The following is a 24,031-nucleotide window of genomic DNA, read 5'->3' on the forward strand; positions in this document are numbered from 1 at the left end:
TATTCCACAAGCGGCCGCCCCGCGATTTGCTCAATCTTATCAGTAAAAGGCACGCGCGCTCCCGACGTTTCGCCGTTTGGAAGTTTCACGGCCGATACAAAGCCATTCTCGGCCAGTAGCCGAGCAGTCGACGCAAGTCGTGCGGTGCGGTCGCGCTGTCGCCTTGTCGGCCTGGCTGTGTTCCTGTCGCTTGCTGTCGCGCATTGGAGCTGACTGCTGGTTGCGGGTTTAGTTGCGGGTATTTCGGGCTTGGGGAGTGTGGTGTCGGTAGGGAGCGCGTCCTCTGCGCTGCTGAAACCTCATGCGCGCAGAACTGACTACGACAAGTAGTTCAGCTCTGTGGGACTGCACGCGCCTGATAAACTGCGTTGTGAATACGAGCCGGCGCATCACTTTCGTATGTTTACATCTGTCCGCAGGGACACTTCACGCTCGCACATTTCTAATTGCGCGCTGACGTACGCGGCGTGGATAGTTGACTAGTGGCGTTGCGTACAAGCGCGTTGAGGACCAACACAGAACTTGAGATGCTGTAGTGACGGGTTCTTCGCTGTTCCGTCTGTAGTGCGCTGTTTTTATTGAACCCTTCATCGAGCGGTGCTTCCTACATATTCAACAGAATGGATGTCGACCAAGTGTTTCATCTTGTTGGTGAGATCGGACCACAACAGATTCTCTACTTCGCCTACACGGCCATCATCGGCGGTTTGTTCGTCAGTGGAGAGATGTTACAGATTGTGTTCACTGGAGCGAAGCCGGAGTTCCAGTGCTGGAACGGGTCGATGCCTTCGACAGCGGGGTGTGACGCGAACAACCGTTGCGAACATCCACATTATACATCCAGGTTTACGTCTCTAGCCACTGAGGTAAGCTTGCCTTACCGTTGTACCTTATTGTCGTGGTGGAAATAATTCACGCAATATTTTCTGCATTCCGCATGAACTATTCCGTAACGTACCTTTCGGGGGTTGTGCAAATGCATGTTTATAAGCCCAACCAGTGCATTCGCAGATCTCTCAAGGTGTCATTTCTCTTACACTCTGCTTTGGCCTTTCCCCCCCTCCGGTTCATGGACTGCTTTCAGTTTCACTAATGAACAGCCACTTTCTGCTTTCGTTTGTTGTATGGACCGTCCGAACATGCGTTTTCCTGGTCTCGTGCTGCTTTACATGCTGCTTGACCATGCCATTTGTGCTTTAGGTTACAGGAGACATGTCATTTTGGGCCATTTCCGACAGTTGCAAAATTGTCAAGTTACAGGAGGCAGTTCATTTCGGGCCATTTCCGACAGTTGCAACATTATACCGGTATGGCACCAGTGTTGTCAATGAAAATTTTCTGCTGGGAATCTGAGATGCAGTTCCTTTGTTGGGGACATTAAACTGTTTCTGCTTTAGAGAGAGCTATTGAAACATTCTGAGTACAGCTTTATCGAAATATACAAATTTCTTACAGTGGGACCTCATTTGCCACAAGGAGTACTTCGTGAAGATGGTGCAAGCAGTCTTCATGGCTGGTGTCATGTCAGGCGCATTTGTCTTTGGCTACATCTCAGACCGGTTTGGACGGCGCCGCACGCTGCCATTTGCCACTTTTGCCATGTCGGCGATGACCTTCTTTGGAGCATTTGCGCCAAGCCTGGAGCTGCACATGGGATGCCGCTTCTTCGCTGGCATGACAACCGCAGCTGTGGCCCTTGTCTCATTTGTGCTCATGACAGAGCTGGTAGGGCCGTCCAAGCGAGCACTGTTGGGCACACTTTTCCCATGCGTCTTCTCTTTGGGAATTGGACTCCACGCTGCATTGGCGTATGCTATTCCAAACTGGCGCCACTATTCCATTGCCACTGCACTCCTGAGTGCCCTTTTCATCCCTCTTGCACTGTGAGTTGCACATCTTCTTTATGTCTTGTGTATAATTATTACCACACTATACACCTTGCTCAGGCTTGTTAAAATGTGCATTAGTGATCATATGAAACTGTACTAAGTTGATCTATTAACAATTTCTAATGACAGAAAGATTGCTTTTACATAAAATGGAACAACTGTAATCTAGGAAAGAGCGAAAAGTGATACATAGGCATTGCCATCGTGATGCTGTTTATGCAAGTACATAGGGATGACATGAGGCAAGTTTTATTGTTGAATGAAACAGAAAAGAAAGGATAGTGCACCCAAATATTGAGCTAACTCTTTATCACTACTCATAGTGAGCTTTATTGCATAAGGAAACTGAAAAAAAAAATTAATTTAAGAAAATTAAATGACACTGGTTAATGGCAGTGATCATTTTAACCAAACATCACGGATTTAAGTCACAGTGATGAGGAAAAGTATTCCAACTTTCATTCTGCATTTCTCGGAATGAGAGTGCCTTCTACTATTGAACAGCCATGAGTAGATTACTACAAGGCTCATCTGTGAAATTTTTCTGAGAACAAAGATCTGTTTATGGTGCCCTTGCTTTCAGTTCCAATATTTTGGTATTCTTTTCGAGCTCCAAATCTTTAAAATCAAGTTAGTACATTGCCCTTTGACAGTAATTGCATACAGAAACAACAAAAGTGGGAAAGAAAAACATGGAAATCAGTTGGTGCTCATCTTCATCAAAAGGGAGTTTGGCAGCTTCTGAACCCTGCCCTGTAATTTGAGTTGCCTGTATTTGAAATCTTAAATCACAGATGGCAACCATTCATGCAAGTGCATTACTACCTATACTTGCCAGAAGCACAAGATTAATTTTGCCTTATTTCTCATTCATCAAGGTCACCCTGTCGAAGTGAGATCAGAAGATAAAATTGTGCCTTTGGGCTGTAGTCAAGATCAGGACCTTAAGGTTTATATGCCAGCTATAGTGGCAGTGTTTCATAGTGGGTCAGTTGTATGGCTACAGGCTCCAGAAGCAGATGCCTCGCAATTGCATTGAGGGAGAATTAGTTGTCTGTCAATGACTACAAATATCTTCATGTTTATTCAACTATACTCCGTTTCATACCTCAGGTGCAACGCAGCGAAAGCTACACAAGTAGTCCGCGAGAAAAAAAAAAGGAGGCATATCACTACGCGCTCGTTTTGTGGCTGAGCGGTTTCTGCGGAAACGGGCTCTGTTCCAAGCATACACATTTGCAATAACTTGCTTCGCATGCCTAGACATCTTCGCAGTGCGGATCTTATAGAAAAAATCCACTCCGAAGAAGCAGTTGAGGCGGCTGTGTTATGCAGTGTGGAGGGCACAGCTGGCAGGGTTGTGGGGCAGCGAAAATGCGACACGAAAGAAAACAACAAACAAAACATGCAATTGCACCAAATCCAATCCTTTATCCCTAAAAAAAGGTACTTTTTATGAAGTTGATGGCAAATGTAAGATGCATTAAGCCTGCAGACAAAGCAACTATTATTTCCTCTCGTCAAGAGCAGGCACTATTTTTCATCGCGGATGCGGGTCAAGAGCTCTAGCTTTGGCAGCGTTGGACTTGATGTATGAAACGGAGTGTAGTGAACTATGTTGGCATTGGCACATTAATTACATCACTGTTAAAGCAGGTCGTGTTTTAGGTTTCCTACGCAGGAGCACCAACTGTTCTCCTTTAAAAACTAAAGAACTGTTATACACAACTAAAGTAAGGCCTATACTTGAACTATGTTGGCATTGGCACATTAATTACATCACTGTTAAAGTAGGTCGTGTTTTAGGTTTCCTACGCAGGAGCACCAACTGTTCTCCTTTAAAAACTAAAGAATTGTTATACACAACTAAAGTAAGGCCTATACTAGAGTATGCATGTACAGTATAGGACCTGAAGCTAAGCATGATATTAATAAACTAGATAAGGCCCAAAACCTAGCTGTCTGTTTCGTTTTACTTAATTACTGCCAGAATTTAAGTGTGTCAACCACGCAGAAATCGTTAGGATGGGTTTCACTGAAGAAATGTAGATGCATACAGGCTGAAATTCTTGCATAAAATATTTCATTATAAGACAGGTATTGACCGTGACCATTATTTATTACTGCCAGATTATACACCAACAACAAGGGACCACACTTACAAAGTAAAAGAAATAAAATGCAGTACACACTTATTAAAAATATCATTTTTTCCAAAAACAATAAATGAATGGAATAAGCTGCCCCATGAAGTCGTTTCATCAAAATCTAATGAAATTGTGCCGCACTGCTGTAAAACATGCACTTATGTTTGCTTGTATAAACCTATGCTGCATTATACCCCCCCTTCGTTGTAATGCCAAAAGCTGCTGCGGGCAATATGATAAATACATAAATAAAAAAAAGGTGATGGGCTGATCTCTGTAAATTGTGCCACAAGAGTCTTGCTTTTATGAAAACCCTTCAGCTTGGCCAGGATTAATCTTCACTGCCCTGGAATTGCTCAATAAACTCTATGTGCGATGCTTGGCAGATTTTACTATGACCATAAGTCGATCCCCTTTCTCCTTCTCTCTCTCTCTCTCTCTCTTTTTTTTGAGCCAGTTGTAACTGTCAGGAATTCCATAATCCCCATGGTACAGATCCTGACTCCTAAAAGTCACGTGGTCGTATGTTGCACAAATCGTATGTTGCACCAGTCTGTGCCTAGCCATTTCAGCTTCCAGCTACCACTTGCAAAAACCACGCCTGTGATATTTCCCTCACAGTGCTGAGGCTGGCAATGCCTAAGCCAGATTTTATGGAGAATGGGGCCTTTAATAGTATCATGTAAAATAGCCTTTTGGAACTTAATAAAGAGTTTTATCCATAATGGTACGTTAAAATTGGCTCAGTAGCAGCAACCAACAAAAAAACAGTGTGGATTTCGGACTGTTTCATGCATTTTCGATTTGAACAAGGTGCAAGAAGGTCGCAGCTTGCTGGTATACCGAATGCGTATAGCAGCTTACAAAAGAGTGCATGCGCTCTAAGCTATTACCCCTTCCGTGGTGAGGCGGGTACGGGCATCAGATCTGACAGCAGGGGATTAGGGGATTTGTCTGCTTGGAGGCAAGCTTATCTGGCTGCGATAAGCCTATCATCACGTGCCATTATGTTGGATACGAAGAAGGCATGAACTGTAATTGTTATCTGGCCCCTGAAACCGTTGTAATGGCTGTTGATACTAGTGGGAATAAGCTGAATGCTGCATTGGCTAGCCTGCCAAGTTTGCCTGGCTGGTGGCGCACAGGTTCATTCAAACACCAATTGCATGTTGCAGTTATTCACATATTTTACAGCTATGTCTGGAGTGCTGGTGGCAGACCTGTTTTTCGAAAACTCTTTTGAAGGTGGTTCATATTTTATGTCGTATATAAATAAGTAAAATAAATTCAAATTAAAGAAAGTGGTTATTCACAGCAGTACTGCTTAAAGGGCCCCTCAATAAGTGTTTAATATAAGTGGTTATTCACAGCAGTACTGCTTAAAGGGCCCCTCAATAAGTGTTTAATATTTCAAATAAACAGGCCCACTGTGTACATTGGGGCCATAACAGTTATGGTCCCTGCAAAATAATGCAGCCCTACACACTGTTTGAGGCAGAGAAAATTTAAATCAAGGTCCATTTGTGCTCTCTTTCTGCAAGGCTGATATCCTTATTTTGTGATGCTGCAGTAATGTTAATTACATTTGGTTCTCTATTACGGTTCACATGTGAATGATAGATGATGTCTTGTGGTCGTTGCATCATTTGTTTTGGCTCAGAAAGAAAAAGGTAGCGTATATTTAATTTCTTGCCCTTTGTCGTTTGTTCTCCTGTTTTATTGTGAATGCAGCAAGCTGCTTGCGCACAGACCCTCGTATACTGCTAGAGCTTCATGCATGCTTTGACAGTAGGAAGCAAAAAGCAAGAAAAATTCTGTGGACGATTACGATACTCCCCAAAGAAAAATTTGAGCGCAGCTATTTTAAGCGTTTATGCAATATATTGAGACAGATAACTTGAGAGATGCTTGCACGTATGCACAGTTACAAAGCACTCTTTATTTTTCTCACAAGCCAAAGAGAATTTCTCGGAAGAAGAGAAAGGAGAGCCACGAGTGAGCTTTGGCTCTTGACCCTCTTGTGGCTTATGGCTCGTGACTATCCTTTGCTCGATTACACTGACAACAGCGCTAATGGCGTCGCAGCTTGACCACCAAATGGGCGCAGAAAAGCTGCACTCTGAAAAGTACCTGGCGTTGAGGGACCATAATGTTGACATTACGCCTTCTGCTGAAGACGCAGGAGAAAGGTTGGTTGGTTTGTGGGGTTTAACGTCCCAAAGCAACTCAGGCTATGAGAGACGCCGTAGTGGAGGACTCCGGAAATTTCGACCACCTGGGGTTCTTTAACGTGCACTGACATCGCACAGCACACGGACGCCTTGCTTTTCGCCTCCACCGAAAAGCTGCCGCCGAGGCCGGGATTCGATCCCGCGTCCTTGGGAACAGTAGTCGAGCGTCGTAACCACTGCGCCACCCCGGCGGGGTGCAGGAGAAAGGGAAATTTCACTTACAGGGGCTTGTTGATTGGTTGGATGTGGGAAACACCTCAAAGCAGGCTCAGCTGAGAAGTCACTTGATTGCAACGGCTGTATCTTTGCTCTTAATAAGTCTTCAAAAAAATATTTTCATGGCTGTACATTCTATAGGTGACGCCTCACAACCATGCCTGTGTCGCAAAACTTTCGACCAAAGGGTGGTCAGGAGACTCTTTAATTCAGAGACTTGGAATGACTTTCCGGATGAGCTTGTTCAGGCGGCAAAAGCTTGTAACACTATTCTAATTTGACTGAGCCACCATATTATTTCATGTGCGGCGAAAAGTATTTGCGCACAGAGCCGGAAGAACAAATCGGGGATGCAGTTGTTGAGTTAAGTTATGGATGATCACCTTCGGAGCCTGTCCATTTAACTGCAGTGAAGTTATCAAACCAACCTTAACGATGAACACAGATTCGTGCCGAGGTTTTCGGTATTCATTTTGTGCTACAGGCTTAACGGCTCCCATTAAGGCATGAATCTCCTTATGGATCGTCTTTTGCATATGTGCACTCTGCTACTCACTTAATCACAAAGCCCTTAATTTGTGCATCTGTTATCTCACAAATACTGTTTAGCACACTGTCACAAGCTACCACATTACGAGAAAGACCACTCAACATAGATATAAAGCTCCGTTTAACCAAGCCATACATACGTGCCAGCATGGCCTAAGGGTAGGATCTCTGGTGAGTGGTGATCCTTTATGCAAAATGTGTTTTAGAGATACTCCCAAAGGTTTTTTGCCTGCTCTTTTCGAGCGGTAATTTTAGAGACTACCTGACTTTTGATAACCTGCAGCAAGTTGAAAAAGTGCATGTAGAGAACTGCAGTTAATGTCTCCATAATGTTGAACCTCATCGCTGCTTGAATGCATAATTTTTAAGTCTCTTATTGCATATGCATTACTTTTTAATATGAGCTGATAGTTCTAAAAATCTTACAACGCTGATCTTATCAATCATCACAGCTGGCAGTTTGCCTGAACGGAATGCATTCAGTAGCCAGCAGGTCAAGCAGGAGCAAGTCATGCTATAAGGTTTCTTTCATTCATGCATTTTTAACTGACTTCTGAGGGTCGAACAGTGTTTTTATCCTATCATTTAATCAATGTTTACGTTTGGTTATTTGCTAATACCTAAAAGCACATAAGCACTTTTTTCAAGCTACTCAAGATATTGGCAAGCCCAGGAGCTTGCTTCCCTATGTATGAAAAATCGGTATAGCAGCAAGAAGCTCCAAAATTTTTATTACATGAGCAGGGGTAGAAGTGCTGCTCCAATTGCTCCATTCTGCTCCAAACTGCTTTGCCTGTTCCATCCTGCTCCAAAATGCAATATTGCTCCAAAACTGCTCCAAAACTGCTCCAAACTGGCTGTTTGATGTTCTGCCATCATATTTAGCAGAACACGGGAACAATGTCACAGCGTCAGGGACAAAGATATAACGCATGCATCTTGCACTGGGCTTGATACAAATGAAATTTTTGTAAGGGCAGGAAGCATGAAGCATAATAAATATTTGTTCGCAAGTATGAGCCACAGGGGATTGGAGATAGTTAATTGCAAAAAAAAAATGCACTATGCATGTGACTTAGCACCTCCTTCCAGCCTTTTGAATCACCATTGGAGAGAGAAGCGTGAGAGTAGCAAACAAAGCAGATAGCGTAAACTACCACGAACTGTTAGGAAACTTGTCCAGCTGCAAAAAAAAAATGCACAAGTCATTGTAGTGCTTCTACTATGAAAACAAGCCAGTACAAGATTGAGCTTTGTACTTGAGGAGCGCGCCAGGCCTACGTCAGACAAAATCATACTTGAAGCGTTATGGGTTGGAACGCCAAAGCTGTCAATCACTAGGAAGCTTCTCAAAAGTGTTAGAAAGGCATATAACCTACTGCCAAGATATTAAAAATGAGCCCCAGCATTGCTCAAGCAAAGAATGATGAACTATAAGCAGGAGGCAGTAAAGTAAAGCTGAGTGATGATATACCCTTCAATGCCATCTGTCGATGTCCCAAAGCTGCTCCAAAATGTTCGAGCAGCTTCCACCCCTGCAGACCTCCTCCATGTTTACAAACGAAAGAGGTGATCGAGGTGGCGCTGCAGTTGTCTGCGATCCCACGGTAGGCAAAAAGTATGGGAGCAGCATTGGCGCCAAGCTTATCAAGGCGCATTTTTGTGGTCTGAAGGCGCCGTTTTGACAGACAAAATAACCAGTTCTCAGGAATTTATCAGATAAGCCCAGACATAGGATCAAAAAGGATCATGTAATACCCCATATTTGAGGGCTTTGAGCTGTATTCTAAATAAATAACTAGGTAGATATGCACAAGACAGAGCGGAAATGTCATGCCCATTCATCTGGACTCCAAATTGTATCGCTGCTAAAGCGTACCGAAGTGGTAGACTCGACATTTGAATCCATCAAGTCAAAATAGGTAAACGCATTAGGTCAGACTAGGTGTTCAGTTATGAAGGGCACCAGCGAGTGTTCCGTTTGCTGCTGGTCTGTTTCAAGTGGTGGCTAAGGTCAGCCTGTGTTATATATATACATATCTTTACATGTTTTGGCCGTTTGTCTTGTCAGGGAAAAGTGTGAAGTTGGAAAGACGTCTAACATGCATAAAAAGGAATCTGGTTGTACATTATGTAGTTCAGAAAACGAAAATGGCGATTATCAAAGCATTTCACCTTAGAAATGTACTCCAACACATAATTCAAATGATCCAAAACTCTTGTTTCTTTGCTCCAAAGCTGCTCCAAAATGGCTTTATTACTGCTCCCAAAGCTGCTTCAAAATGCTCGATCCTGCTTCCACCCCTGACATGCACAAACAGGGACTATGCCTTCCTTGTTCCGTAAATTTTATTAAACTAGCTGCTGGAACAATCTTTGATAGGGATCGATTGGGTCATTTCTAGTAGGCTCACTCCGTTCTTCACAGCCTATCGAACATAGCAAAATTCAATGTCAGTGATAAAATTTTGCCTGCAGTTCTCCCATTCTTGGCCTCTTGCAAAGCGTTTTGAAGTTGCTTGCAGCAAATCGCAGGCTACACAAACGCCTTCACTATTGTTAAAGGTGCACTTGCTTTGCACCTTTTTTAATCTTGTCACCTTTCAGTGTCGCAGAGTCTGGGCTTTTCATACAGTGAGACCATGGTTGGAGAGAGAGATGGAGAGGGAAAAAAAATGAACTGTGAAATTTCATGCACTGCTAGTTTGTGATCACCAGCTGCGAATTCATTGCTTTCTTCTTTCCTGCCCTAGCTATCCAAAGTTATCCACCAGATGCCATGGTCAACCACAGTGACGCATCAAGTAGTGGATAGGTTGCCGAGTTAGCTGCTTAGCACATCTCTTACCTTTTGGGCAAACAAGTTGCCTCTCAAACCATTGTCTTTCCTTGTTACTATCTCGTACGGCCATAGTAAAAACATAGAACAGGTAAAAAGTGGTTTAGTGTTATATGTTTCCATCATTGCTCACCTATGTGGTATTCTGTATTTATGCATTATTTATTAATGCGATAGCATTAACGGCCCTGTTCACCGAAAATCCGGTGCCAGCATTGGCGTCATGAGCAAAAAATCACGAGCACAGAGCTGGTAGGTGAAAGCTGGCAGCTGACATGGCCAAGCACTAACTAGACGTAGGGTTGCCTGACATAATGTTTGGCAGGAGCTGTCAACTCGGTGCTCTCGTGTGATATGAGAGGGTGATATCACAGTCGGCCTGCCAGAACGCTTGCATTGACATTACCACTAGACCACGCAAGCACATTTATACGGCTTGATTCTCATATGCATGATATTTGCTCATGTAAATTATTTCAGACTATCATTTTGCCATGCTAATTGCCAGCTAAGCTATTTGTTTCCTCACAATAGTCAGATACAACTAACGGATGAACCAGCAGTTGCTCTTCAAAGACCCTTCAACAAATGCCATCAAAGTTTCATTAAAGCGGAGCTTGATATGGTGGGCTGGTAGCTTGAACGATAGTGTAGGCTACCCTTAACGGTGGAGTTTAAGTGTCCTCCATAATTTTTATTGTTTGCTATTTATTACGTCTCACGGGTCCGTGAGGTCATGCCTATTGTTCCTGTGCAAGTGCTGTGACCTTTTTTTGGTCCAAGTTCTTCCGTTAGTAGAATGAAGTAATGCTATTGAACTGTAGTTAGACAGCTGCTATGCACATACAGCAGTACTGACGGCAGCAAATTTTGAGGAGAACCTTTTTGTTTTTAGTTTTTATACTTGTTACACACTAAGGGCCTAACTGGCTTAGCTTTTGATTGTTTAGTTGCTTTGTTTAAAAAGTGCACTTTTTTTTTTGGTAATTTAACAGCATTAAAGTAATAATTCTGTAAAAAAATCACTACCTCTCCTGTAATTGATTGTACGGGTCTGTAACCCGCATAGCACAGTGTTCGTGGTAAAGGCTGCATCGCATCAGAAACAATAACAGGTGCATTGGCTGATGCGGCGAGGGTGACAGAGATAACAGCGCCAACTTAAAGGTGCACTACATTTAAGGACATCTCGTTACTGCTGCGACACGTGTCTCTTCTGACGGTGCACACCGGTTGAGTTGTCCACTAAGAATTTAGATAGATTTGTACCTTTTCGGCTTCACAAAAGTTTGCTCAGGTTCACCTTCGTGTTCACATCACATTGTGAGGTGTCCATCGAGAAGTGAGATATAGTTTTGTACTATTTTAGTTTTCCATTACTAAACCAGGCTCTACCTCACTGTTCACTAGGCCATTGGGTCAAAAGATATAGGCAAACTGTATATAGGCCACGTATAATGCATGAATAGGGTTTTGGAGCAGCTGATAAGCGCCTTTTCCAGGTAATCTCAACAGTGGGCATGAAGAGATATGGAAACAATGGAACTATTGGCAACATTTCTTTTTTTGTCGCCGACATATGGCCAGTGCTGCACATTCATTTGAGCATTATGTCCACTTGCTTATTGTAGAGTTTACCGTTGTTATTGTTATAGAATTGCTTATCTTAAACTTCCTGCTGTCGTCATGTTTGAGCTTGATTACATTGGATGGTAAGGGCACCAATTTTTGCACCCACAAGTTGCTTTAGGTTAGTACTGGTATTTACCAGGACTTGCTTCTATAAATCTGAAATCTGAATATACTGTACAACTCCTTTCAAATGGCCCATTTGGTAGCAGAGCACAGTAAAAACACTTCTGATGGGACTGAAAAAATACAAAGCAACTTATGAAGGGGAAACAAATCTAAATTTATGGAGACCTCTTATCCATCTGAAAGTAACCATGGTGCAGACATATGATATCCTTTGTGTGAAAACCTGTGGGCCCATTAATGGCATTTGCTTTCATTTCATAGCAGGAAGCTGGAAAATGCTACAGTGAGGACTGTGTTGGTACTAGTAACAATCTGTTGTGCATACCCACTTTGTCCTCTTCATCTAGGGTTTGCATATGTCATAGCTGTATATGTGGGAGTGCTTTCCTTCTCTCCCCCTGACAGCCTCACCTTGTGGCATGGTTCAGGCATCCATGTGGGTGAGACAGGTAGCATACTTTTCTTTTCCTTACAAGCTCCTTCTCTTCTTCTTGTTCATTACCAGCTTGCATTTGCTATTAGGTTCATGCCGAGTTTTTTGTAGCCTCCTGATGGTACGCCTGTCAATTTATTTTTCATTTCTCACTCTATGTCCTCAGTCTCATTTAAAGTCTAGCTCAATCGTTTGCTCTGTATTTTCTTTTGAGAATTATGTGCCTAATAAGCCAATGAGATTAATTCGGTGTACTTTCCAAACGCACACTGACCCAATTTTAATTTTTGGTTGAATTCCTCTGATACAAGTCAGCTCTGACTGCTTGTCCAAGGCATATGTACTGTGCTTATGATGGAAGTTGCCGTCCAAAAAAAAAAGATGAGACACGTGAAGATGGCACACATGACAAGCACTTGAAGTAGGGCGAAAAGTTTGGCATGATGGTGTTGGTTCTTAAAATCAATTCAATTGAGTTAATTTACTTTTTCACAGTGGTTACAAAGAAAAACCCTGAATAGCCCCTGGACTAAAAATTGCACTCAGCAACTTTTCAACGGCTCTGTTGTCACGTACAGGACAGCAGTTGACAAGCTATCAACATAAGCAAACAAAAAAAGAACATGCAGACTCATCAAATCTGAAAAAGATGATTACCAACGCTATTAGCATGAAAATGCACACTCCTATAAAATAATGAGAAAAAAGGAACTTGTAGAAAGGAAGCACAGGATGATGGAACTGAACACATCTTACAACACATAGTCTTATCTAGACAGGGCACAGCAATAATGTTTTCAGTACATAACGGTGATGTGTATCATTTTAACATAAATTACGTAACTATATGTTTTACTTCTTTCTTCGACGAAAAAGTCTGTTTAGGGCATTTGTTGGGAAGGGATGGTAGATTATGTTTTAATAACTGAATTTTGTATTAGGTGTGGAAAAAGGGAAACAACCAGTATGGAATATTTCTGAGGCATACATCCGTTGTTCACTGTTGGAATGAAGAAAATTTGTAAATTCTGCATAGGAGAAGTATAGCCAGTTTAAAAACTAATACTATTCATAACTGTACATGAATCGAGTAATGTCATATCTCAGAAATAGGCTTTTTCTAGTAAGTAGTCTCTGTGCCAATGTTCGCAACATAGCATAAAACTTTTTCTTGAAGCACACTGATCTTATTAAAATATTTATTTTTGTTGTAGTGCACAAAACAAGACTCCAGTAATTCATGCAAGATGCAAATAGCGCATAATATAACTGCAGTTTAGCTTTTTCTGTAACAATATTTTGGCAGCATGATAGAGTACATGCCACCGTAGACAGCTTTTTCCACATATAGCTAATGTGATGATGATAATGTGACAGTTTAGTGCAACACCCAGAACCTTGTGCTCATCTTTTATATATTTTGTTTCGTGGCCTAAACAGTAAAGCCTTAGTCTTTGTAGGATTAATTATAGTTCAATTAGACTGGGGCCACCATGCCAGTTCTTCAAGTGCTTCATTGCATTGAATAACCTAGTCATTGGACCTTCACCTTCCAAAGAGGAGGCTACTATCATCAGCATATATAAACCATTTAGCTGACCAGTTAATATGCACTATGGCATTAATATATAGGTTAAATAATAGTGGGCCTAGGGCACTTGCTTCTGGTGCCCCACTTCGTAAAGGTAGTAAAGATGACTTAACATTATTTATACAGACAGATTGGGCTCTGTCATTCATATACGACATAATAAAATTGAGTGGCTGCCCTCTTATTTCATACTGTAATAGCTCTTTCGTTCAGATACGACATAATTAAATTGAGTGGCTGCCCCCTTAATCCGTACTGTGATAGCTCACCGGTTAAAATATAATGGTAGGGGGAGTCAAAGGCTTTGCTGAATTCAATGAACAAATCTGTAATAAAAGGACCAGTATCAGTATTTTGAACCATCTGTTCTTTAAATGAAAGCTAGGAAATTTTTGTCGACCGCCTTTCCTAAACCTATGTTGGCAGTCTATGCTACATTACTTTTATCGTGGAACTTACCCAATCTATAAAAAATAACCTTTTTCAGCCATTTTGAGAGAATAGAGAGGATAGATATTGGCCGATAATTATTCACAACATTTACATCACCTCCTTGGTGCACAACAGTAATTCTAACCTTTTTATTTCATTGCATTCAGAAAAATGCCCGATTCAAGAGCTAAGTTAGAAATTGTGGAATAAAACAAGTGCAATGCATTCTATTACAAATTTCTCTAGGCTCATTTGTATGTTATTAGGATCTAATGCTTTGCTATTTTTCATGTTAATGAAATTGTGGTAGACAGTTTGTTTCCTGTGTACTGCTAATATTCAAACCCGTTTTGCCTATTGATTCCCTCAGTCATTTAATGTAAATTGCATTAAGTGCTAGGTGAGAGAACAGTGCCAATAGCAAATCAGAATTTCTAATGTACTCCTTATTAATCACAGTTTATAGCTTCTACGTAGGTGTATGTAGTGAGCAGCAAGAAAGAGGCTCGCCCTCCCTACCAAACTCCTTTCTTGATCGGAGTAGTGTGGGAGTGGCCTAGTGTTTTCAAATGGAGGTTTCCATTCCCAGTGCCACTGGGTTACCAGCGGTTTTACTCTGGGTGTACAAGGTTTCCCTTAGTATCTGCCAAGATTTTCAAGGGGGGAAGTGCTGGGGATACCTGGTCCTTGAGCCCATCTTATATTGACTGAACATGTTAACTGTGACTTTCGCTAAGTTGCCGTTGAGCCATTAAAAATATCAAATAATCGTTATCACCTTCATGATAAGGTATCTCATGAGGTACAAATTTTTTAGCCTTGAGGAGCCCCAGTGGCTTTGAAAAGGTACTGCTGAACTCTATATGTTTTGAGCTCCATTGTCTTCTTGCCTAACATGCATGCAAAAAAAAAAAAGACATTTGAGGTGGACAGTCTGCCATGGTGACTCAGTGGTTAGGGTGCTTGACTACTGAGCCGGGGGACCTGAGATTGATCTGCCTGCCGAGTTTCAGTGTAGACGAAATAGAAGCCACCTGTGTACTGTGCTGTGTCAGTGCACATTAAAGAAGTCCAGGTAGTTGAAATTATCTGGAGCCTATCATTACAACATCCCTCATAACCTGAGTCGCTTTGCATTGTTGAACACATAAACAAAACTTCAGCAGTTCCTCAAAAAATTCCCAAATTCAACACTTACGACTGTGCGTATATTGGAATAGTTTGTTGTGAACAGTAACAGTATAATTAGCCCCAAAATAAAGTGAGTAAATGAAAATTCAAGGTTAGGCCTGAATTTTTTTAGTCACCTGACGAATCCATAAATCACTCCAATGACGTCGAATGGGCTTTGGATCCCCATTCGGGAACCCCTGAAATATATGAATGATACCTTGTGTTTGTACACACGCATGAATTCAGGAGACGGATGAACGGCACCCGTGGCTTTCACTTTTTGAGTTGGTAGTCCTTTAACAAAGTGTAACTGGGTTTGCTGCTTCCTGCAGGCTTCTGCCCGAGAGTCCGCGCTGGTTGCTCCTGCACGGTCAGCGTGCACAAGCGCGGCTCGTCCTGGTGGATATAGCAGTGCGCAATGGCCGGGTGCAGTGCCTTCCCCGCACCTGGGATTTGCAGGAGCCCAAGGTCCACCACAAGGGCTCCAACCCAGTCACCCTTTTCACGAGTCGCACCTTGCGCATCCGCACCTTCATCCAGATCCTCCTTTGGTATGACTCTGCAGTTTTTTTTCCTCATCTTCAAAGCACTCCAACCATAGCAGCTGCAATTTTTAGGCAAAATTCTATGGGTGCTTGAGTACTATGCAGTGTACGCTAAGAGTTCCGCGTGGTGAATATTAATTTAGAATGTACACTGTAGCATCTGCTACAGCCCCATGTGCAGCTTCAGGACACTGCATAACGTAACATCAGGGCAGTAAGGCTGGCATTGCTTAAAGATAGCTGAATGCACTTTTAGCCGTGCGTTTTGCGCGACAGCGTATAGGTCAAAACGGCATCGCTGTAACCCAGTATTTGGAAAAAAATGATGGGAAAGACGTGCACATGATTTCATATTGGAATGTGATGCAACCGTTCTTTGTGCAGTGTTCAGAGTGGTGTGCCATTTCTTTTCCGATTTAGCATCCATCTGCTAGTCAGGTTTAGAAGATAGTTTGTCATAGGCATCCGAACCAACAGCATATGTTCCTCCAATTGAATGCCGTTAATTGCAGGTGTAGTTGCCCACCACGTCGAAAAGGCAACTGTGTTCTTTGCAGGAGACAGCTGCTGGGCTGTACTTCTTCCTGCATTGCTCATAAATCTCATTTCATAGCTTTCTTCAGCATGACTGGCTTCCACTTCTTCTCTTGAACAATAAATGTATTAAATAATCATAGTATTTTTTGTTCCAAGGAACTAATTGCAGTTTTAACAACCTTAATAACCATTAAGTGCAACTACCTTCATTGCTGAAGTTCGCTGAACGTATTTCTCATTGTGTGCTATGCATTTGGTTCCTCTGTTATCGCTGAATTGTTGTAGTGTGGCCGCTGCGATCGGCTCCGGCGTCACGCCGTTGCTCTGGCCCAGCGGAGAAATGTAATCTTGCTGACTCCGTGGCACACCGCGAGGCGGCGACCTTAGCTCATGGCTCAAGCGGCGCTTGCTTGGCCGGCACTGCCCGCATTTTCTGTCGCATCACCTGCTTGGTTGGCATGTTTTTACGCAGGAGAATCGTGAAAACATGCTAAAATTTTTTTCGACTTCTTCAGGCTACAAAAAAGTTGACGTATGTTGTTAACCACATAGAATTGCTTTTGCATGCAGCTTTTGTGGCTGTTTAAAAGGTGACAGGGGCAACCGTGGCCTTTACCGCGCAACATTTCGTCCAGAGTGCATGCTATTGCGCTGAATGTTTTTTTGTGTGTGTGTTACAAAAGTGGCCGCGCTTTACAACAACACTTAGGTGTGCTGTTCTGTGCCTTATAAGGGAGTAATTACTCACTGACATCCACCCATGAATTTACTTGAAATGATGAGCGTCACCATGCATGGTTAAGACCAAATTTAGAAAAGGTTTTGTGCTGAATGACAAGTCTGCTAGCTGTGTCATCTGAAGCCTTCACTTTTTAGACTCAGATTATAATTTGGGGTCCACAAAGGTGCGGCACCTGAAATGGGATGCTGTTCTGATCGTGTTCACAGATTACAAAAGCTACATGTAGCCGCAACAGCCACAAAAAAGACGTAAGTTACAGCGATTCTCTCGAAATCCTACACCAAACTAAGAAAGGGCATCAAAATTATCAAGTGGTCGACAAGTTCATTAGGCTACTTTTATCCAACGTCGGCACTGCTGTAACCGACAAAGCAGCATATACCGAAAGAAGCTCGAGCAGCAGAGTTAAGTGCTGCACGTTTGAAATAAAGAAAATGCGAAAAACTGATGCGAAAGATGATGGCTCCGATTCGTTGTAAATAAAGCCCCGTACATCCTCAAACGTTTTTATTTGCCTTTGGTTTAAAACCCTCGTTTTTGCTTGCCGAGCAAGAAAATGACTGAAATTCGCTTCAGTTTCATCTAAATGCAACGCCAAAAAAATCCCTTAAAAATTGCAGGCTGCAGAGCACTGCCCTGCCCATCATTAGATTGGGACAGTGCATTGAGTGGCATCTGCAAGCGGCGAAAGATACAAGCATTTGAGTACAAATCACATTTATACCATTTCTATGCAGGAAAACTGATTGAACTCCTTGATCTATATGTATGAACAGTAATTTCAGGTTATAAACTAATTTGTACAAGAACTGCAGAATGAAAATAAACCGGTCTGCTAGCTCAACTATAAACAGGTCGTGTTTTAAAACCATGCACGACAGCCCTCATTTCAAAATGAAAGCTTGTATGACGACCTACCTTAGCCCGGTCGTAAGCCTTCGACAGAATTTAAGAATCAATCGCCTAATTGTACCAGCAAGCCACTTACTTTCTTTTGCCAGCGCTGCTGTGCGGTAATTTTCTAGTGCGAGCTGCACACGGACAACGATAGCTGCATTTTCATCGTCTGCACCCGTCCACATCAGGGAAAGCGAGCCATGGGCTGCGTGTGTCGCGGTGTGGAGAGGGGAGCTGTCATACTGCTTTCTCCGATTACGCTCTCTCCGTGCGAATGGGGTGGCCGGAGCAACGCCGCGCTCTGTCGCGGAGGCCACGGGTGTAGTATCAATTCTGAATTATTTACTGTGTAATATTGAAAGCACTGCTTCATCTTGTACTACAATTTTGTTTTGTATGTTTGCCTGTATTGTATATTTGTTTTGTTTTCTCACCTTGCTATTATACCAACAGTGGTACTTCAGCATATTTGAACCTCACTACCTCAAAATTGACGGGGTACACGAAAAACTTCGTTGATGGGAGATCAGCCAAAAGCATTGTTAGGCTGGACTACTCATACAAAAACATAATTTATTTACAAAAAAGTTGTCAGCTGCTCCTGCTTTTTTCATTTCTTGACATGAGCGTCATGGTGTGATTTTCACACTCAGCGTCATCCTCGTCGTAGACATCAATAAAACTTCGGATCACGTCAAAAGTACCCATCACATTTAGTGCAGATGGTGGTGCTTGCAGATACGGATTTATTCTGGCTCTGGCTTGAGAGTAAATGGGAGCTTACGCCTACACCTCGTCCCAAGGCAGCCTGCCCAATTGTCGTCACCACCAAGCAAAGGCGGCCTTCTCATTTGTGTGAATGGGCGGGTCTGCAGGAGCACATATTGATTCCAGCAAACATGTTTAGTGAAAAAAAAAAAAAAAAAAAAAAAAAAAAAAAAGCAGTGTGGACCATGGAAGTGCGCAGATGGGTGGCGATAGCCTTATTTTATTGTCAAATACATTTTCAAACCCAGTTCCACTGGGCAGAAATTTCTCTGAAGAGGAAACATGCCCAAAAAATACTTTGTGGCGAGATATTTATTCTTTTACTTTCTAGGGCACGCTGACAAAGAATTGGAAATATTTCATTGGAGCGGCATTCATTGTAGTGGGGTTTGACTATACCAATAAATGGATAACGATACCTTTTTTTTTTGCAGAAAAGTAAAATACTAACCGCATCTGCTGGCTCTTTTGCCAGGCAAAAGTAAGGAATTGTAAATCATGAGTAGTTAGTTTGAGCTAGAAGAGAAGAAGGTTGGTTGCCAGGAAAGGTTTTTAAAATGCTGTAACTGTTTCATTATCAGCGGACACCTCAACCATACCATGAGGGAAGGTTTGGCTTGGTTTGGTTTATAAAAATTTAAATTCCCGAAACAGATCTGGCTATAAAGGATGCTGTTTTAGAAGGCTATTGCTTTTAACTTTCATTAAAAAGCAGCTTCCGCAGCCGGGGTTTGACCCCATGTCCTTGCGTTCACCAGTAGAGCGTCTCAACCACTGAGTCACTGCAGCGTCATGAGGGAAGAGATGAAGGAGAATGTGAAAGGTGGAATCGGGTGCTATAGAAGAGATCTCCAAACTGATTTCAGTTGCCTGAGGTTCTTAGGAGAGTAGGAGAGCACGCAGCCTTTTTTAGTTAAGTACCAAGTCAAAGGAATACATAGTTCAATTTATATTGCCCACCCCAAGTGCCCAATCCAGGACTTGCCCATGAATCTACCTTTGTTGTGAACTGACTCTCTTCTAAAAGGTACAAAATGTCATATTGACACTGCAGCTGAAAGCAAAATTCATCTTCGGCCAAGAATGGTAAAAAGACTCCCTCGCAGTCTGCTGTGGGTGAATTTATCACAGAAGGTGCGATGACAGGTATTCAAGTGCTCCGTACTCTGCTGGTAGCAGTTTGCATAAAGTAGCTTGATTGCCAATGTAAACTATGCAGTTGTCGTCATGTATTTTTTTTTTTTTGCACTAGCAAGAGCTCCCAGAATCTTATTAAATGCAAAAAAAGTCTTACTAAATCCTAAATTTAAATGACTGGTATGATTATTTCGCAGTCTACTCATCTACGCCAGCTACAGGATAAAATTGACAACCAAAAAGATTGTCATGGTGCTTAGCAGGCATTTATAAATTCAGTGAAGTTTAAATCAGTTTTTTGCAGCATTTTGTAATGTGTGCAGGCTTTCCACAACATGCATTTGTAGGAAAAAACATTCTGTAATATAATGCTGAAATTTTGTGCAGTTTCTTGAACTATAATTATAAGCATGCGCAAACATTCTATCTAAATCTATGAAAAACTAAAAACATTTTGTGCTGGAACCCATGCTCCCCTTAAATGGGTAGACTGAAGTCTCACAGTATACTGTCTTTTTTTTTTTTTTTTTTTAATTTTGCATCCCTAAATGCAGCCACTGTGGTATGAATTCAATACTGCATCCTTGTGCTTGGCTGCCAAACATTGCAAATTTGGGTTTGCGAATATTTGAGAACACATTGGACATGTTTGTTATTAGATTCGGTTCATATTTGAAAATTAATGAATACGTCAAAAAAATTTTGAAATCACCGCACTGTGTGCTTCACCGCGACGCTTGACCGCGTTTACTGTGCAGTGAAGCATCCTCATAACGCGTAGGGGCCGTTTTGTGAAGAACGATCTCTTTTGAGAAGGAGGCCTCCCAACAGTATGTGCAAGACGAAACACTTGACGAAACCTGAGGGAAAAAAAAAATGATGTTCTCACTTCGGTTTCATCCTGAACATAGATAACTATCGCAGCTGTTCATCAGATAAAATTACTATGATGCAAGCAGTTTTCGGCAGTTTTTCAGACCCAATCGATATTTCAAGCTTTCAGTTAATTCAGGCATTTTTTTCTGAAGAGCAGTGGTGCAAGAATTGCTTTCCAAAAAAAAAAAAAAGTAGGGTATACACTTGCGTGCAATTCTAGTTTCTGAAATAAACGAGATGAACAATGTTTACTGTTTTTTTTATTTTTTCACTTTTTCTTTTTTCAATGATTGGATATTTAATATTCAAAGGTATTTTCTTTTCCATATTCAAACATTTCTAAATTCGCACGTCCCTAGTTCTAAGCATTCTGCTTCGCTTTTCTTTTTTTCTTTTCAGGCTGGTAAATGGCATCACTTACTATGCACTGACGATGGCTGCTGGTGACTTGGGTGGTAGCCTGTACGTGAGCACAGCCCTCTCGGGCCTGATCGAACTGCCGGGCTACCTGCTGTCAGCCTTCCTGCTCAGCTATGTGGGCAGGCGGCATACCTTGTGTGCCATCATGCTGATCGGCAGTGGTGCAAGCATTGCTGTCCAATTCACTGGACATTGTGAGTGCCTGTGGATCCCCCTTTCCAGCACAGAAATCACGCGCAGAGTTCACGGCTCTGACAAAACTTCCCTGCTGCCGTAACAGCTGGTTGGCACGCAAATTCAGACTGAATTTGCTCAGCAAACAGACAGGCCTGTGAAAAAGGCAAAACATTAGGTGGTCGAAAAATTGATGTCATACAGCACTAGGGTCTTCAATATCACTGGAGAAGTTAGCAAGTTTTGAGGGCAATATATTTGTGTTATCAGTACTGAAGAACCGTAATGTTCCTATTTTAAGGCCATCAAATATTGCTATGAAGCCTACCTTCAGTTCAGTATCACATAGCGTCTTTTCTGTATGCCTCTCAGTCTGTCTGCTGGTCTGTATCAGAATTGAAAAACATTTACAGGACACAGGAAGGGCTCTCATTTTAAGATATCAAGCAGTCTGCACTTTTGGTTATTATTATTCAATGTTTTGTGGCATCCAGAGGCCACTAGAGGAACATGGCAGCAACCCCAGTGTGCCTTTGGTAGATATTGTAAAAAGCACTGTAGTTTTTACTGAAGCCTCATATTCTACTATTTTACTCCCATAAGAACATAAGAAAAAGGATGGGTTGGAGTACTGTGCAAGCCTCTCCATCAATGAAAAATGAAAGGCTTGTGACATTGTCACTCTCATGCATTGATGCTGCAGCTGTTTTTGTATACCATTTTTTTTTTTCGTTGTGTTCACATTTCACCTGAAAAGAATCTGTTATGAGGATAAATGTGGAAAATTCTGAACCTGAATTGTCACCTGTATGCCGTAGACAAAGCTTATGTATACCTTCAGTCGGCCATTTACGCTCTCAAATTTGTCACCGGTTCATTGTCGTAATTGTAATAAAATCAGTCAACCGACATCCGTGCATTCTGAACGGATGCATTCTGACATCCGTGCATCCGTGCATTTACAGCTACAAGGTTTGCTGTTAGGAACCACATTTTATTCGTGTTTAGCCAAATATGGTGCGTGTCTTGGTGTTTTGCAGTCAACTACAGCGCTGTGCTACGGAATGTCTTGTCCCTGGGGGCGAAGATGAGCATTTCCATGTCATTTGCCATCATCTATGTCTACTCAGCGGAGTTGCTACCAACCATAGTCAGGTGATACTTTAAGCCTGTTTCCTTGATACATTCGCATACCTGCCTCTCGATCCCATCAGGAGACTACACATGAACTTTATGATGATTGTCTGACAACTGCCCTGCTCCTATCTCCCTCTTTCTTCACAAGTATAGTTTTTGTGAAGCCAGGACCACAGAATCTGTACTTGCACCATGACAGCTATCGTCACCATCAACAGCCATACTAGCACCATTGGCAGACAATTGGCTAAGTAGCCGATCAAAGCCGAATCAAGCAGGAGTACTTGTGACCGGTTACATTTCACATTTGCTGTTGCAGCTGCTTGTGTGTGTGCTTATGGTTAGCTAGGCTGCCCTTGTGCGGTGCATAGTGTTCAGTAATAATGCTTGTGTGTTTGAAGTCATGGTGACATAAAAGCCCAGGAAGATATATTTGCAGAAGTTTTTGCGATCTTATACTTCTGAATTTCCATGCTTCTTGACGTCAAACGTTCTGCAAATGCAAACATTTTGCATTTTGCACAGCGTGTGAATGCAATGTTAGCAGACTTTTTCAAGCTGTGACTGCAACGTCCTTGCAAAAAAAATTAATTGGACACTGCCTGAAAGTTTGGAAGACACTGGCACAAATAAAGAAATCTTCAGAATTTTTTATTTTGCCAGGTGTGCAAGCCTGTTTGGGGCCACACGAGACTGCTTTTTTTTTTTTCTTATTTTCTTTTTTTCAGGTGAAGTCATGATGCATGAAGAAAAGTAGTGTTGAACTTTATGTTGCTTGAGAAACCTGTAGTCTCATTGTTGCCCAGACGATGTACAGAAAGTGCTGGCTGTGGAACTACCACAAACCCATGCACTCAAAGGTACCTGCAAGCAGAGGCTCACTGACAGAAACCATCAGTGGGTGGAATAGCATCATGTGCTCACTGCACACCTGAAAATAGGGTTTTTGTAAATGCACACTCATAGACAAAATTTATGAGGTACGGTATTAAGAAAAAATTTGTCTCAGGCAAACCATTTATCGAAAAGTCGGGAAGCATGAAGAAGCATGCATATGCCATTTGCTAACGATAATCTGCCGACTGGGTGGCAAGACAGTTAAAAAAATATATATATATTTTGGCAGTTTGAAAATTTTGACCTTGACTGTATAGAGCTCGGCACTTTGTTTCAGGAGCAAACTTAGCATTGTAAAGTATCCCGCAAACGCAGTTCTCTGAGTGCTGGTTTGTATGTATAGAATACCTTAAGCTTTCTCAGTGTTTACATGTACATTTGTGCATTCATTATGTCGTTCTATCTGTGCAGAAATGTTGGCATGGGCATTGTTTCTGTGGCGGCAAGGATTGGCGGCATACTCTCTCCGTTTGTGAGCTTGCTGGTAAGCAGTTTTCCATTGTTATTGCACCTTCAAGGTGTCATCTGCATGTGCTTGTGGAAGCTCTTTGGAAGCTTTCTGTGACAAGAACTTTGTTCCATGTTGCTATGCTAGCATGCAGAAAGACTGCAAAACACTATGGCATGTTTCTACAGTTAAATG

At 42.1% G+C, this 24,031-nt stretch overlaps 1 protein-coding gene across 2 annotated transcripts in view; it reads left to right on the plus strand.

Annotated features, from left to right (window-relative positions):
* LOC146186152 (solute carrier family 22 member 15-like) overlaps positions 1-24,031 on the plus strand; it is a 31,242-nt gene continuing 7,211 nt past the window's right edge. For both annotated transcript variants that reach the window (XR_014708083.1, XM_084607056.1), the window contains exons 1-6: positions 1-866; positions 1,456-1,883; positions 15,591-15,809; positions 21,160-21,374; positions 22,395-22,509; positions 23,800-23,872. Coding sequence is in view for 1 of the 2 variants with exons in the window: in XM_084607056.1 (XP_084463182.1) it covers positions 621-866; positions 1,456-1,883; positions 15,591-15,809; positions 21,160-21,374; positions 22,395-22,509; positions 23,800-23,872 (1,296 nt within the window). In the remaining variant the exon portion in view is untranslated. The remainder of the gene's footprint in view (positions 867-1,455; positions 1,884-15,590; positions 15,810-21,159; positions 21,375-22,394; positions 22,510-23,799; positions 23,873-24,031) is intronic.

The sequence above is a fragment of the Amblyomma maculatum genome, chromosome 6 (assembly GCF_055883805.1).
Source record: "Amblyomma maculatum isolate TAMU_Amacu chromosome 6, ASM5588380v1, whole genome shotgun sequence".
NCBI lineage: Eukaryota > Metazoa > Arthropoda > Arachnida > Ixodida > Ixodidae > Amblyomma > Amblyomma maculatum.